Consider the following 14558-nt stretch of genomic DNA (forward strand, 5'->3'; position numbering starts at 1 on the left):
CAAACAACTTCAATACACACAACAGCTATAAAGCAGAGCCCATTAAAGCTGGAGTCTGCAATGTAGAAACTGAGTGATTTCCCATGGTATCTAGGTAGCCATCGTGAAAAACATAATTTTATTCAAGATAAGATGGTTCCACAGTAGAATCTACAATAGGAAATAAAATGACAGGAAATATTTCTCCACCTTTAAAATGAATGTGTAATTACAACATATAAAATAAAGGGGTTTTTAGTTGAGAATGAAAACCAGTTGAATTCTGTGAATTACTGTTATTATGGAATTCTCATCTATGTTTTATAAAGCCTTTTATTTTTATTGCCCAAATTTAGGTGATAGCATTACTTTCACTACATTTCATTATGAATCATGACCTGAACTAGCATAAGAAACACACATCCTTCATCTTTAAAACTACAGTATTTCAATATTATGAGGAAAATATACACATAGACATATATATGTATGTTATTGGATCAAAATGAATGTTCCTAGGTTTTTTGGAACAAATCTACAAGTGTTGTGATCTTACCTGATAAATATACGGCTGTGCCTTCCACTGAATCTTCATTAGTGCCAATCAGGAAATCCGTTCCATTAGAAGTTTCCGGAAGGAGAAATGATGAAGTTATATGCTCAGTATTTAATTCCTCAGTGCTTATCATTGCCTGATCATCAGAATCAGGAGTTCTCACAGGTATTTGGTTGTTTGCTACTCCATTGTCAACTGATTGGGTTTCAGTGTTTATTTCTATGGAAGCGAAGGGTGTAGTTGGGTTTTCAGTGGCCTGTGGGCCAGATTGAACTAGTACACCTCCCACAAAACCATTGCTGGCAGGAGTGGGAACAGAAAGCACTCCCTGCAAAGCATCTTCTAAATTACTTTCACCTGTAGCTTCTAAAGATGTCCCACCTTTGGGTAAGTTAATACCTGGAGGTGTGTTAGTTGTTTCTCCAGAAAATATCGGATCAGTAAAGATTTGGGAATATTCAGGAGCCTTAGTTTCTTCCTCAGCAATTAAAACCTCTGTGGCAGATGTTTCTGTCTCCTCTACTGTTAACCCAGTAGCAGGGGAAGTCAAAAACGGAAAATCAATTCTGTGAGATGATACTTCAACTGGTGGCTTGAAAGTTGCTTCAGCAATTGAATTAACTTCTTTAAATGTCTGCTCAGGTGAAATTCGGTATGCATCTGAATCTGTAGTTGAGGCAGAACTTGGGACAATTACTTTAGGGTATTCAGATGCACTATTAACTAAGTGGACAGTTGCTCCAGATGCTGAATCTGATGTTGTTTCAAGGTACTCTGGGGGATTTGATCCTTCAATCACCTTGGGAGTTTCAGTCAAACTCTGAGAAATAAATTTGATGGTAGCAATATTTCCATCTACTGTGTCATTGAACAATTCCTCTTCTGCCCCAGAAGATAACTCTGGCTTGAAAGAAGGATTCATGAATTTCTTCCCATAATCCTCAGACTGTGTCCCTTCCAAATAACTCAAAGTGGAGATTTCTTCACTTTGATCAGCAATTGGTTGTCCATCTGACAATGTGCTTGATTCAAAGAGATCATCCAGGGTACTTTCAGTAGCAACATATTTTGCTTCAAATTGCGGTCCTTTTATGTCTTGACTGGTTGTAGGAGACGTACTAGGAATGGCCAAAGATGATGCTGTGGGGAGTAAAACACCTAATTCAGCTGTCATGCTAGAAATGGGGATTCCAGTTGTGAGGTGTATGCCGTTCTTTGAGACATAGTTCTGACTTAATCTGATTCCATCTTCAGAAGCTGCTGATTCATTGCTTATTGCCTGAGTGGGGCCAGCCCAAAGATTATCACCTGATCCCTCTGTTTTTTCTTCAGTAAAAGAAAGATTAAAAGCCACATCTTCTTTCTCTTCAACTTGCACATTTTCTTCATTACTGCTATGTGGGACTGATTGTAGCTCCGGATCGGTTTCTGTTTGTATTCTTAATATGTCTTCATACATTGTTTTAGTGTGATCTATATCTATGATAGTGTTTTTATCAGATGTAATTTCAGGTAATACTTCAAAAGTTGTGCTCTTGGTAGTGGGTAATATTAAATCACTGTCTTCTTTGTCAAGATCTAAAATAATGTTTTCTGTAAATTTTCTTGTTTCAGGTGTCAATGTGATGTCTTCAAACTCCTTGGAACCATCTGGGGAGTGGATTGTGGAACTCTCAAATGTCATTAGATTAGGCTGGGTGACAGGTAAGTTTTGGGAACTTTTATTTTGCTCTGTATTAGCTGGTAATGCCCTTGTTGGCAATTCATTTGTAGCCAAAGCTTCTATACTTGGAAATTCAGAATATGCTCCCTCATGGCTATTTGGAAGCACTGTGGGGACTGCTACTGTTGTCTGAGTGATCTTGCTAGCATGAACTGAGTCTTCCCCATATAACCACCCAGATCCTTCCCCAGAATTTTCATAAGACTGATCAGGAATCTGGGGTGCTGAAGTTCCAAATACTTTAGCAGTTTCAAGACTAGAAGGTTTAGTGAAAAGTATAGTAGAAGAAGTTACTCCTCTAGTTTCTGACTGGGAAGAATTCTCTTGAGATAATTTTTCAGTGATGGTTTGTTGCTTAGGGGTCTGAGTTTCTTCTACCCCACCAAAAGACTGGTTTTCAGAATCTTCCATTTGTAAGGAGTGAGTGACTGGTGACAAGATAGGTTCTTCATCACCATTTTCCCTAGAACTTTCAAATAATAATGTATTGGGTACTGTATGACTTATTTCTGAGGCATTATCTATTTGAGAACCATGATATCTAACTTCTTCATGTGTTCCACTGAGCTCTTTTTCATGCTCTTCAGTTTTTTCAGGTTCTAAACTTGGTTCTGAACTTTCACGCTGATGTGTGTCAGGAGTTAAAATACTGGTGTTTTCTTCTGTTCCACTGAAACTGAATGGAAGTGTAGACTGACTAGGAAAAACTTCATCCCCTGACCCCTCTCCAGAAAATACTGCCTCAGTATGGAACTCTTGAACAGTTGGCCTTGGACCTTCGTCACTGTTGTTTTTTATATGATCATTTTCAGCGAGGAAAATACTTTGTTCTGTATTTTCTTCCTCTTTGATTACTTGCTCTGTACTTGCATCTTCAGATATTTGGGATTCAGTCACTGGGATACCATCAAAGGAAGAGGGTGATTCTTTGGTAGCCTCTGGAAGAGGAACAAAGATACCCGAAGCCTTCTCTTCTAAATCTGGAATAATTGTGCTAACAAAAGAAATGTCTCGTTCTGTGGGCCTTGGTTCCTTGCTTCCAATAAAAGTCTCCTTGGTTTTTATAATGGAGTAGTCTGTGGTTTTTGGTTCACTTTCAGCAAATAGTTCTGTATCAGAAATTACTCTTGTTGCAATGGTGCTTTTTTCTGATTCAAAAGGTTTTTGTCCTGCCATCTTTTCTTCTATGGATACTTTACTTTCAATTCCTAATCCACCTGTGTTGACTTCATGCCCGGCACTTACTGCTAAATTGACAGGTGGCACAGTGAGAGAATAAGTCATAGAGACTGTACTGTTAACCTCTTCTTCAGCTTTCCTTACTGGTGCTTCAGTACCTTCAGGAACTAACTGTGGGAAGGGACTATGTCCTACTTCAGATTGGGTGATAAAGTCCACATCTCCAGAACCTGAGTAAGCAAATGGGAAATCAGTACTGAAAGCTTTTTCTGTGGTACTTGAAGGTATGTGGTCAATAGAACTGTTCGTTTTAGTTGGTTCTTCTCCTGAGCCCTCATTCATAAATGGGAATTTTCCTGGAAGGTGGGCTGGAAAGCTAAACATTGTGCTCCCAGGCCCTTCAGAATCAGTTCCTGACTGTAAGCTAGCTAAAGTAGTTGTCGCAAAAGGTATTATTATTTCAGACTCCATGAACGTTTTTTCCCCAGAACCCTCTACTACAGTTGTTTCCTCTTCAGTTATAAGATGAGTTGCCATTGAATAGTTTCTAGATTCAGGAGTCACAACTTCTTTTAAAGGAAAGTCTGTGGGGATGTCACTTACTTCTGTGCCAAAATTTGGTTCTTGTGACTTCTCTGTGCTTAAATTTCCCCTGGCCACTTGACTTACAGTTCCAACATCTGATACATCTGTGACAGAATTTGGAAATGAATCCGTTGGCTCAAAAGTCACAGCATGTGCTACATGGGATGGTAGAGTGCCAGGCATTGCCTTTGCTTCATATTCAGTTTGTACTTCATTACCTTTTGTCACCTTCAAAATTAATGAAAATAAAGGTTCAGTTGTAGGTTCCATGGCAGAACCAATTTCTCCAGAACCTTCCTCAAGAAAGAAGGCACCAGAGCTAACTCCCACGGGAGTAGAACTTTCTGGAACTTTGTTTTGAATGGTGCTACTCTTATCTTTATATTCTTCCTCAGACTTCTTTGAGAACAGGGATTCTGTGGGCATAGGGTCAGATTTAACTACATCCCTCTCGAACTCTGTGGATCTGTTTTCAATGGTAGTAGAATCAGGATTTGTAGACTTAGATTCATCAGGATTGCTTGATTCAGAAGTGAAAATTAACTGCTCCCCTGTGGGCTGTGTGGATGATTCTTCCGCAGATGTAGCCAGAACAATTGTGCTCTCCCTTTCACCATCTAGATTCTTGTCATCAGCAGATGTGCTAATGCTGTTTGTTGACGATGCTGATGTTGATTTGGGAACCTGAGTTTGACTTTCAAATTTGGTAGTCAGTATTTCTACAGAACTTTCTTCCCAAACTGGATAATTGGCACTTGTAGAAACACCAAAAATACTTTCTGTGGGAATGGCCTTACTGGCATCTAAGGGAACACTTTTTAATGGCATCTCAGCTGTGGGTGTATGCTGTAATAGGCTGACCACTGTGGAAGTTTTATTACTATCTTCTTCTACAAATCCAGAACCTTCTGGAATGGAACCAAAAGGACGATTTCCTAAAAACTCAACAGTGTACCCAGAGCTTGTGTCTTCCCAGCTTTCTGCTGTGGAGATTGGGTCAGCCTGCTGATGTCCTGTAAGAACAGATGATCTCTCTTCTGGTAAGATGTCTACTGGTACTGAATCAGGAACAGTCATTGGAGCAGATGTGACCATAGAATCATGTTCAACCACTTCTTTTAAAGCCACTTCTGTAGTCCCTGCAAAGTCTGCTCCCTGAATCTCCTGGTGAACAAGAGCATCCCCTGAAGACTCTTCAGGAAATGAAGGTGTTGTTTCATTGTTTTCATGTGAATGGTTGAGAAGTTCAAGACCATTCTGCAACACTGACTCAGTCACTTCCAATGACCCTCTCCTACGTAAAGCAGTTGCCCCACTCTGTGGGTCAGTAGGAAAAACATCTGACTCACCACCTGAAAAAGGTTCTGGGGTTTCAGGATATGTGTCTGGCTTCCATGTAATTTCAAAAGACTCAAGAGTTTCTTTGGATTCACTTGGTTGCAATACAGTAGAAGACTCCATTTCAGACAATTCAAAATGGTTAGTTTCACTGCCATGAGAAAAATTTGGAGAGGGTGCAACGCTTTCAAACTGTCCCCTCCTGGCTTCTGCAGTTTCTGGGTCTTTGGGAACAGTAGTGACAAGATGTTTTCCATTTATATACTTCACAGATGGGGTCGTGGTCACCTCAGTTGTTGTCACCTCAGTAGAATTGTCACAGTCATCATCTTCTTCGTCTACAAAATAGGGTTCTAGTTCAATGATTTCAGGTAAAAGTGTAAGAAAGTCAGACTGATCATCAGTTTCTTCACTGCAAGGTTCATCTTCTTTTGAGTTTGAATCTATTGGATGACCAATTATACTCAAATCACTCATTCGACCTGAAAAAAACAAAGAGTTTTTCACAATACTTACATAGAAGAGATGGCAGTGCACTACAGTGAACATGGCTAGCATTGATCACAAAAAAAAGAAAAGAAAGAATTCAAAACCAAATAATTTCAGATCAAGTCTAGTTACCATTGAACATATGTTGGTCTTGGTCTTCAATAGTTTTCCTTTTGTGTCAGCCAGAAGAAAAACAAGTTCAGTTCTAGTTTGATAATAACAGCTTCTAGATCATGGCAACTATGAATAAATAACATTTTCAATGGACCAATCTATGTTTCACTAGCATGATTAATTCTTTTAAAAATAAAATTTGAAGTCAGACATTACATAACCTAAACTAAAAATACACAACAATCAACTCTACCTTCTCTTGTTAGAAAACAATCACAAGTAAGACTATTTTCTAGAGCTAAATTAAATGGCTATCTTATTCTCTTTTAAAATAGGGCAACACCAGGAAAACACACATGGAAAGAAAATATTATCCATACACAGATGACTTACTCTAAGAAAGTTAAACGCCCAACAACCAGAAGCTATCAAAGAGAAAATTTGGACATCAACAAGTTCTACCAGTGAATTCAGAAGCAATGGGTTCACATCTGGCAGAACCACTTATCCATGAACCATTCCTTATGGACTAAAAGCATACCACCTGTGTAGGAGCATTCCAGTGCTGAGAGAAGGGACAGGTGTGGGAATCTCTCCATGTATTTACAACTTTAACACCTACTCTGCCTTTTGAGGGATGGAGTGAGACTGAGTCAAGATCATAATTGTAGTTCTTAATGTAATGGAATACTATTGCGCTATAAGAAATGATGAACAGGCTGACTTCAGAAAAAACTGGAAAGACTTATATGGTCTGATGCTGAGTGAAGTGAGCAGAACCAAGTGGACTTTGTACACAATAATAGCCACATTATGCAATGACTAATATTGTTAAACTGAACCCTTCTCAGCATTACAAGGATCTAAGACACCTCCAGAGGCCTCGGGATGGAAAATGCTGTCCACATCTAAAGAAAGAACTATGGAAGTCAGATTGCTATCACTTATTTTTACCTTCTGTTGAGTTTTGTTTTGTCTTTCTGATGGTTCCTCCTATTGGTTTTAATTTTTGCTTACAGCTTCACTAATGTGAAAATATGTTTGATAGGAATGTAAGTATGGAGCCTATGTCAGACTGTGCGCCATCTTGGGGAGGGTGGTGGGAGGAAGGGGGAGAAAAATTTTCAACTCGAAAGCATATGGAGGTGATTGTTGATAAATCAAAATAAATTAATAAATTTTAAAAAATTAAAAAATAGATTTTGGGCAGGGGGAAAAAATAATTGTAGTTCTTATCATGATGTTTACTGACTTCCAGTTATTTATCTAACCCATTTCACAAAGTTCAGGAATTACAACCGAATGATTTTGCAAGCATATTTCAAATAGTAAATGTTACCCAGAGATTTCTGAGATTATCAAAGTATTATGGGACATTGAACATGGGGTGAAACGGCCTTTCTTGTAGCCAGAATGGTTCTGGCAGTACACCTCCTCACTGCCTAGAGCCCTTCCTGCTTCCCTCTCTGCTGACCCAGAGAACAATCTCCCCTCTCCTCTCAGGTTGAAGCTGCCCTTCCAGCTACACACTAGTAGAGGGTTGAGGGGGTGGGGAGTCTATTTCAGGCTATATGTGGGAAGCGAAATACTCAAACTGGGAAACAAGACGGCAGCTCTTGTGGTGTAGTAGCTGCAACTCTGTCTAACTGAGAAGCCACAACTACCATGAGACATTGAGGGCCTTGCCCCAAGTGTTTAGTGGGTTTGTACCAAATCCTCCCTTTCCTTGAGAGCATAGAGGATCATAGGATTATAGATTTAGAGCTAAAATGACCCCTGCAAGCTATCATATCCAACTCCTTAATTTTACATCTAAGGAAAGTAAAGGACAGAGAGGTTAACAGATTTGACCAAATATTTAGTAAATGTATGATTTCAACCGGGTCTTCCTAACTTCAAATCCAGTGCCTCTTCCTCTGTCCCATGCTTCCTTTATTGGGAGTATCAGTAAAGGGTCCAGAAGTGATGGCAGAAGAAAAAGCCTGCCAACACTGATTGTTCATCTTCCACAAATCTGACCCTGCCACAAGACATTACCACCTCTCCGCTAGGGCCTAGTGAAGTCGTCTCCTCTTCTTCTAGGCTACCTTGGCCCTAATACCCTGGTAGACATCCATCAGTTTCATGGCTTGAAGATGAGATTTGGAGATGTGAATAGCAGATGATCCCTAGTCTTTAAACCCCATATGAGACATACTAGGTACCTGAGTGGGAAGAAAGGGTGGGATTTACTCATTCCCAAGCGCTAAGCTTGAGCAGATTGATCCTAGGTCCCCTGTTATCCTTCCCATCCTGGCCTCAGGGGATGGCCCCATGAGAAAGATGAAAAAGAGGTCTGGACTACACTGGTGGGGAGCAAAACCAGAAGATTCAGGAAAAGAAGCCTCAGCTCATAGATGGTTTGCCTGGCTAAGTTCCTCAATCACTACACATCCCTAACTTTTCTTCCCCTTCTTTGAACCAGTGTCTCGGGTCCTCTCTGCCCCCCCCCCAACTGAAGGATTTCACTGCTTCATGCTCCAGAAATAACTGATTAGAGTGACAAACAGAGCACTGGACTTGGTGTCAGGAAGAACTGAGTTCAAATCCTGCCTCAGATAGTTACTTCCTATGTGAAAGTTATTTAATCACCAAGGAAAGTTACTTAATACTCCCAGCCTCATTTTTCTTATCTGTAAAAAAGTAATAAACATAGTAGCTGCCATAGTTGCTAACTCTAAACTACAGTATCTAATTCTTTTGCCTGAGATGGCCTCACCCAATTAAAACATCTAAAAATTAGAACCTAGTTGAATCTATCAAATTCTATTACAAGGAATCCACAATTTAAAACAGGGTTGATCTTCTAAAAGTCTAAAGACCTCTGAATAAATTTATCTTTTAAAAAAATAATTAAAAATTGGGGGTTCAATTAGAGTTCAACAACATCTAATTTATTGAAGGGAGAAGCAAAGTCATTTTTGTAGATAATAAACACAAGACTTTGAGGAAGGATTATGAAGAGGAAAACCGGCGTACTGCAATGGCAGTCAAGTTTGTTCAACACCTGGTTGCCTGAGGAAAAAAAATAAACTAACAGTGGTTGGTTTCTGCTCAATCGATGTGGCAAGTCAAACACAAGGCACCGATTAAAAACCATAATTTTTATATGTGTGGACTAATGCTTACATTAGAAAAGAAACTTTATGATTCACATTTTGGGTCAGTAGATATACGCCTATGAACTAATAAATTGTTCTTACATTTTTCACAACTGGTTGTAGTTAAATGGTAGTTGAAAATATTTTTATTTCTATATTTAACTCTACCAAAATAATTGGATGTTCACATCATTTTCCCTTTTATACTCATGTGTGATAAATAGTCTAAAAAGTGTTTTCCATTAAATACTATAAAAATAAGTACCTTTTATACCATATAAAATTATATTTAGCATGGATGAATTTTAAAATCATCACATTCTGGTTTTGGCTCACAAATAAGGGAAATAAGAATAATCATAGCTGAAATATGCATAGAGTTTTAAAGTATGAAAAGCTATTTACACAAACTGCCACAGTCGATCTTCATACCAACCCTATATACTTGGCATCATAGCTATTTTTACTGACATTTTACAGATAAGGAAACTAAGGCATAGAGATTAAATGGTTTGACTATGGTCCATAGGCAGAAGTGTGATTCCAGCCAGCTCTCTCCTGACTTCAGGTTCAGTACTCTTTCTACTAAATCATTTTAAATCTGTGGTAGCACATTTTCTTGGGCTTACATAATAAATAGGTATATCATCTTTTCCCTGAACTCTAATAGGCAATAGGCGAATCTAAGTCAAAACATACAGCTCAGAAGATGACCATGGCTGGGTTGAGACCAAGAAAGAAGTCATGAAAGCGAATTCTCAATCACAGAAAGGAATCATTCTTTTTTTTTTTCCTTTTACTTAATGTTCTATGTAAAGCAATATGGATAGGCAGCAAAAGAAAAACTGACCTTATGAATCACGCCAAAATTTCCTTTCATTAAAAAAAAAAGTTATGACTTCCCAGGTTTGGAGTTCAGAATTGATAGTCCCTCAGAGCCTGTCCAATCCAATCCAAACTTGCAAAAGGATCTCCACTATGATATCACCTTTCAAGGAGTCAATTTAGTCTTTGCTTGATGCCCCCAAGTGGTGGTGGTATGGGGGCCAGCTACTATATTCCTGAGCAATTCCTTACATCAAGCCCAAATTTTGTCACTTGGCAACTTCCACCCTTTGCTTTTCTAGCTCTGTCCTCTAGGACTGAGCAAAACAAGCATGATCCCTCTTCCATGAGGTAACCCTTCAAATATTTGAAGACAGTTATCATGTCTCCCTAAAGTCTTCTCCAGAAGAGCTTTGAGCACACAAATACTTGCCAGTCCTTTTTGTCAATCACTTCCCTGTCTATATGAAGATATTTATACTGATGAGAAAAAAACCCTAACTATATAATTGTGCCTGAAATCAACCATCATGCCAAAAAATAGATTTCATTCAATTAACATTATAGTATAAAAACAAATAAACAAAATGCTAATGACTATGAAGCTGCACACGATTATACCAGACTGTTTCATGTTTTCTACACAAGTATGTTGAAGAACAAGTTGGAGCAAAATCTTTTAAATTATTCTACCCCTCATTGAGCTTTGTGACCTATGGTAACCTTTGTTATTTCTGCATCTTCCACTCTAAATATAGGATTTTTGCAATGTTACCATCAGTAGATAGATAAATGATAAAGTAGATTTGCTTTCAATTCTCCTAAAAACATATGAAAGGCATTATATTCATGATTTGTCAAGACTATGACCAAAAATATGTCTTTGATTACTCACTCCAAATATCATCAATTAACTTCAGCACGGAAATTCATAATAAGAGAAAATTTGGTATATATTTACTCATTTCTATTGCAGTTCTAATTCCACGTTTGCAAGAGATATATCATGATCTGTACATCTGAAGTTCATTGAGGACACTTTCAACCAGAATAAGGAATGACTTAACCACAGACCCCATTGAGAAAACCAACAAAAATATGCATAATCTTTCTAATTCTCCCGTTCTAGCTTAGAAGGATATTAGTATACTTTTTAAAGCCAAATATTGAAGACAATTCTCATTTTTCTATTCCTCAGAGGAAAAAATTAAGCCCACCCATAACAATCACGGAATTCAGACTGAAAGGGACCTTCAAAGTCTTCTAATCAAGCCTCTTTATTTTAGAGACAAAGAAACTAATTCTTCAAAGCGTCCGAAGAAAAGTGTGCAAGGCCACACAACAAAGAATTCATCAAATTGGAATTAGAACCCAGATCTTTGCAGGATGGTGCTTTTAGTACTACACCATTTTGCATCAAACAGATGGATAAAGACCTCTTCTCTACAGTTTTATGCTATCTGGGGGAACTACTTCACCAAAAACTAAATTGTCAAATGCTAGTTGTTGAACATGCTTTCTAATTTGAATACATATTAAGGTGCTGCAATCACAATAATGTCACACCTGAAGAAAAAGACCTTTTTTTAGAATCCTTTTTCAATGCATTTATTAGTTGTTCACCTGTCTGTATTTTTTTTTTTTGCTTTTTGGTGAGGCAATCTGGATTAAGTGACTTGCCCAGAGTCACACAGTTAGTAAGTAAGGGTTATGTTTCTGAGGCCGGAACTCAGATCTTCCTGACTCCAAGGCCAGAGCTCTATACACTGCGCCACCTAGCTGACCCACACCCATCTGGATTTTTTTAACACAAGGTAGAAAAAACAGTTATGGGTGCTATCCTATCATCATATCCCCTTCCTCCACACTCCACAGAATTAGATTAGCAGCTCTAATTTTAATTTAGGACAATTGATATTCATCAGCCCTTAAGTATATATTGATCCCTATACCTGACAAACAGATTTAAGAATTGGACTCAGAAACTTCATTCTGCCATTATTTTAGAAAATCTATAAATTCAGCTTTGCTAATCTGTACAACAAAAAGTCTGAATAACAGAGGATTTTCAGACCAGTTTACTTTCATAGAATACTGGGAAAGGCCTCTAATACTCAGTCAGCCAATTATTAGGAGGCGTCCTCCAGTCTATGAAACCTGGTCATTACTGGTGACTGTCTCCCCTCTATGAGATGTGCCCTCTTATATGTTCCTAGATAAAGAGTTAGCTGTAAGTTTGATTGGAATATTCATCAAATCCACCAGAGACTCAGGTGATCACTTGCCCACCGTAGTAAGTCGCAGCTCCCTACTCCACCTATCCTCTTTTCCACTCCCACTCCCACATACAATTCTGGTTTATAACTCCATACCATTACACCTAACTGACTATACTAATCATCAGACTGTGAACTCTTTGAGGGCAAGGACCCTTCTTTTGCCTTTCTTTATATTCCCAGCCCTCAACACAGTACCTGGCACATAGTAGGTGCTTAAAAAATTCTTATTGCCTTGACTTGACTTGTCTTCCGAACAATATGAGAATTATCAGTCAGTCAACAAGGTTTTATGAAGCCCTTACTATGGGCCAGACACTCAGCTGAATACTGGAATTTCTTTCTTCACGCATAGTTTTAGCTCAGACTCCATTCATTTATTAGCATTTACAATTTCAAAATTCACAACCCAAAAAACTGTGACAATGCTACCTAACAAATAGTGAGTAAAGCTGTTTACGCACCAGTAATGCCTAGGAAGGAAATATAGGGCAAAGGAACAGGTTAATTAGGCAAAAGCATATTTCTTGAGGTTGCTGCTAGAATCGGGTACTCTGTCCCCACCAAATGGTACTCCACTCCTGTCTTCGTGCCTTTGCTCACATCAACCTCCAGAACTTCCATGAATGCCACACCCCATCCACCCAGCTCTGGCTATTGAAGTCCCTCCTGCCCTTCAGAGTTCAAGTCAGCTGCTCTTTTTTATCATCTCACCCTAAAAATAAAAGTATCATCTCTCTCCTTGTTATTCTTATAGCATTTTGCTTGAACTGACGCACATTTCTCTCACTCTCCCTCATATAAGTTGTTTTTGTTCTTGTCTTACTACATTCCCACCCATTAGACTGTATGCTTCCTGAGAACAGGTCGTGTATCATATTTTCTTCACCCACCTTGCCTAGTAAGTAGTTTAATCAATGTGTTGAATTGTACAACCGAGATAATCAAATGGAAGAAAAGATGCAAAACACAAGGGGAAAAAAAAGAACTTTGCCTTTTCTGGGGCAGCTAGGTGACAAAATGGATACAGTGCCAGGCCTGAAGTCAGGAAGACTCTTCCAGAGTTCAAATACTAGCTGTGTGACCCTGGACAAGTCACTTCACCCTGTTTGCCTCAGTTTCTTCATCTGTAAAATGAGCTGGAGAAGGAAATGACAAACCGCTCCAATATCTTTGCTGAGAAAACCCCAAGTGGGGTCATAAAGTGTCAGACATAACTGAAACAACTGAACAGCAACACCCTTTTCTATTTCCAGAATCTTCTTGGAACACAGTAAATGACACTATATTTAAATAAATGGTCTGGTCCTTGATGTGTTTAATTTAACTTCTTAATGTTTTGACAAAAGGAAAAAGAATCATGCATTGACTTTGAAGAAAATTTACCTATCAAAAGAGGATGGTGGGTCTGTTTCTATACTGAGCAAATTCTATGTGTGAAATATACTTTCTATAGATAAAAGAACCCTATGTAGTCAAATAGTAGCATGCACAGTCATCTCACAGAAGAAACATTAAATCCCCTAAGATAAATTGCCGCTTTTTTTTTTCATTACATGGTTAATGCCAGTCACTTAGTCACTCCAACTCCTTCACCTGTGCATATTATTTATGTAACAACAATAGACAACTGTTGCAATCATGGATGCTACAAATCAGGTTGAGGCACTTAGGTGGTCCAGTGGATAGAGTGCTGGGCCTGGAATCAGGAAGATCTGAGTTCAAATCCAGCCTCAGATACTTCCTAGGTGTGTGACCCTGAGCAAGTCACTAAAAAATCTGTCTGCCTCAGATTCCTCATCTATAAAATGGGGATAATAATACCTACTTTCTAGGTTTGTTGTGAGGATCAAATGAGATAATAATTGTAAAGTATTTTGTACAGTGCCTGGCACATAGTAAGCACTATACAAATGTTAACTACTACTACTATTATTCTTGTTATATCAGTAGGGGATGAGGAGGATACCACTGTACTGGTATGGAAACCTGTATTTTACTATTTGTCTCAAAACAAAAGAGTCAATTCTATAGATGTTTGCTGGAGGCAGCATGGTTTAATGGAAAGAGTACTGGTCTTGGACTTAAGAGATCAAGTCTCAGTTCTGATACTTCAACTAATTTTGTGGCTGGATAATTTACTAAATTTCTATTATTCCCACTAAGTGATGGTTAAGTCTAGTTGCTAACTATAGCCTATGGCTTTCAAATGAAAAGACCACAATTGTGAATACATATGCACATCCTACATTTTTAGCCCAGGTTTAGGATCTGTATATGTGGTGGGGAAGGGGGGTAGGTTATTGCATCCATTATTACGGTGATTAAAAATCATGTGAAAATTTACTCGAACA

The 14558-nt window shown here is 38.5% G+C and overlaps 1 protein-coding gene across 2 annotated transcripts in view; it reads right to left on the reverse strand.

The window, feature by feature from the left end:
* Positions 1 to 14558, reverse strand: part of VCAN (versican) — a 137146-nt gene that overhangs the window by 49035 nt on the left and 73553 nt on the right. For both annotated transcript variants that reach the window (XM_021007938.2, XM_021007946.2), the window contains one exon: positions 536 to 5842. In XM_021007938.2, the coding sequence (XP_020863597.1) occupies positions 536 to 5842 (5307 nt within the window). The remainder of the gene's footprint in view (positions 1 to 535; positions 5843 to 14558) is intronic.

Source organism: Phascolarctos cinereus, unplaced genomic scaffold (assembly GCF_003287225.1).
Source record: "Phascolarctos cinereus isolate Bilbo 61053 unplaced genomic scaffold, phaCin_HiC Scaffold_4;HRSCAF=312, whole genome shotgun sequence".
Classification (NCBI taxonomy): Eukaryota; Metazoa; Chordata; class Mammalia; order Diprotodontia; family Phascolarctidae; genus Phascolarctos; species Phascolarctos cinereus.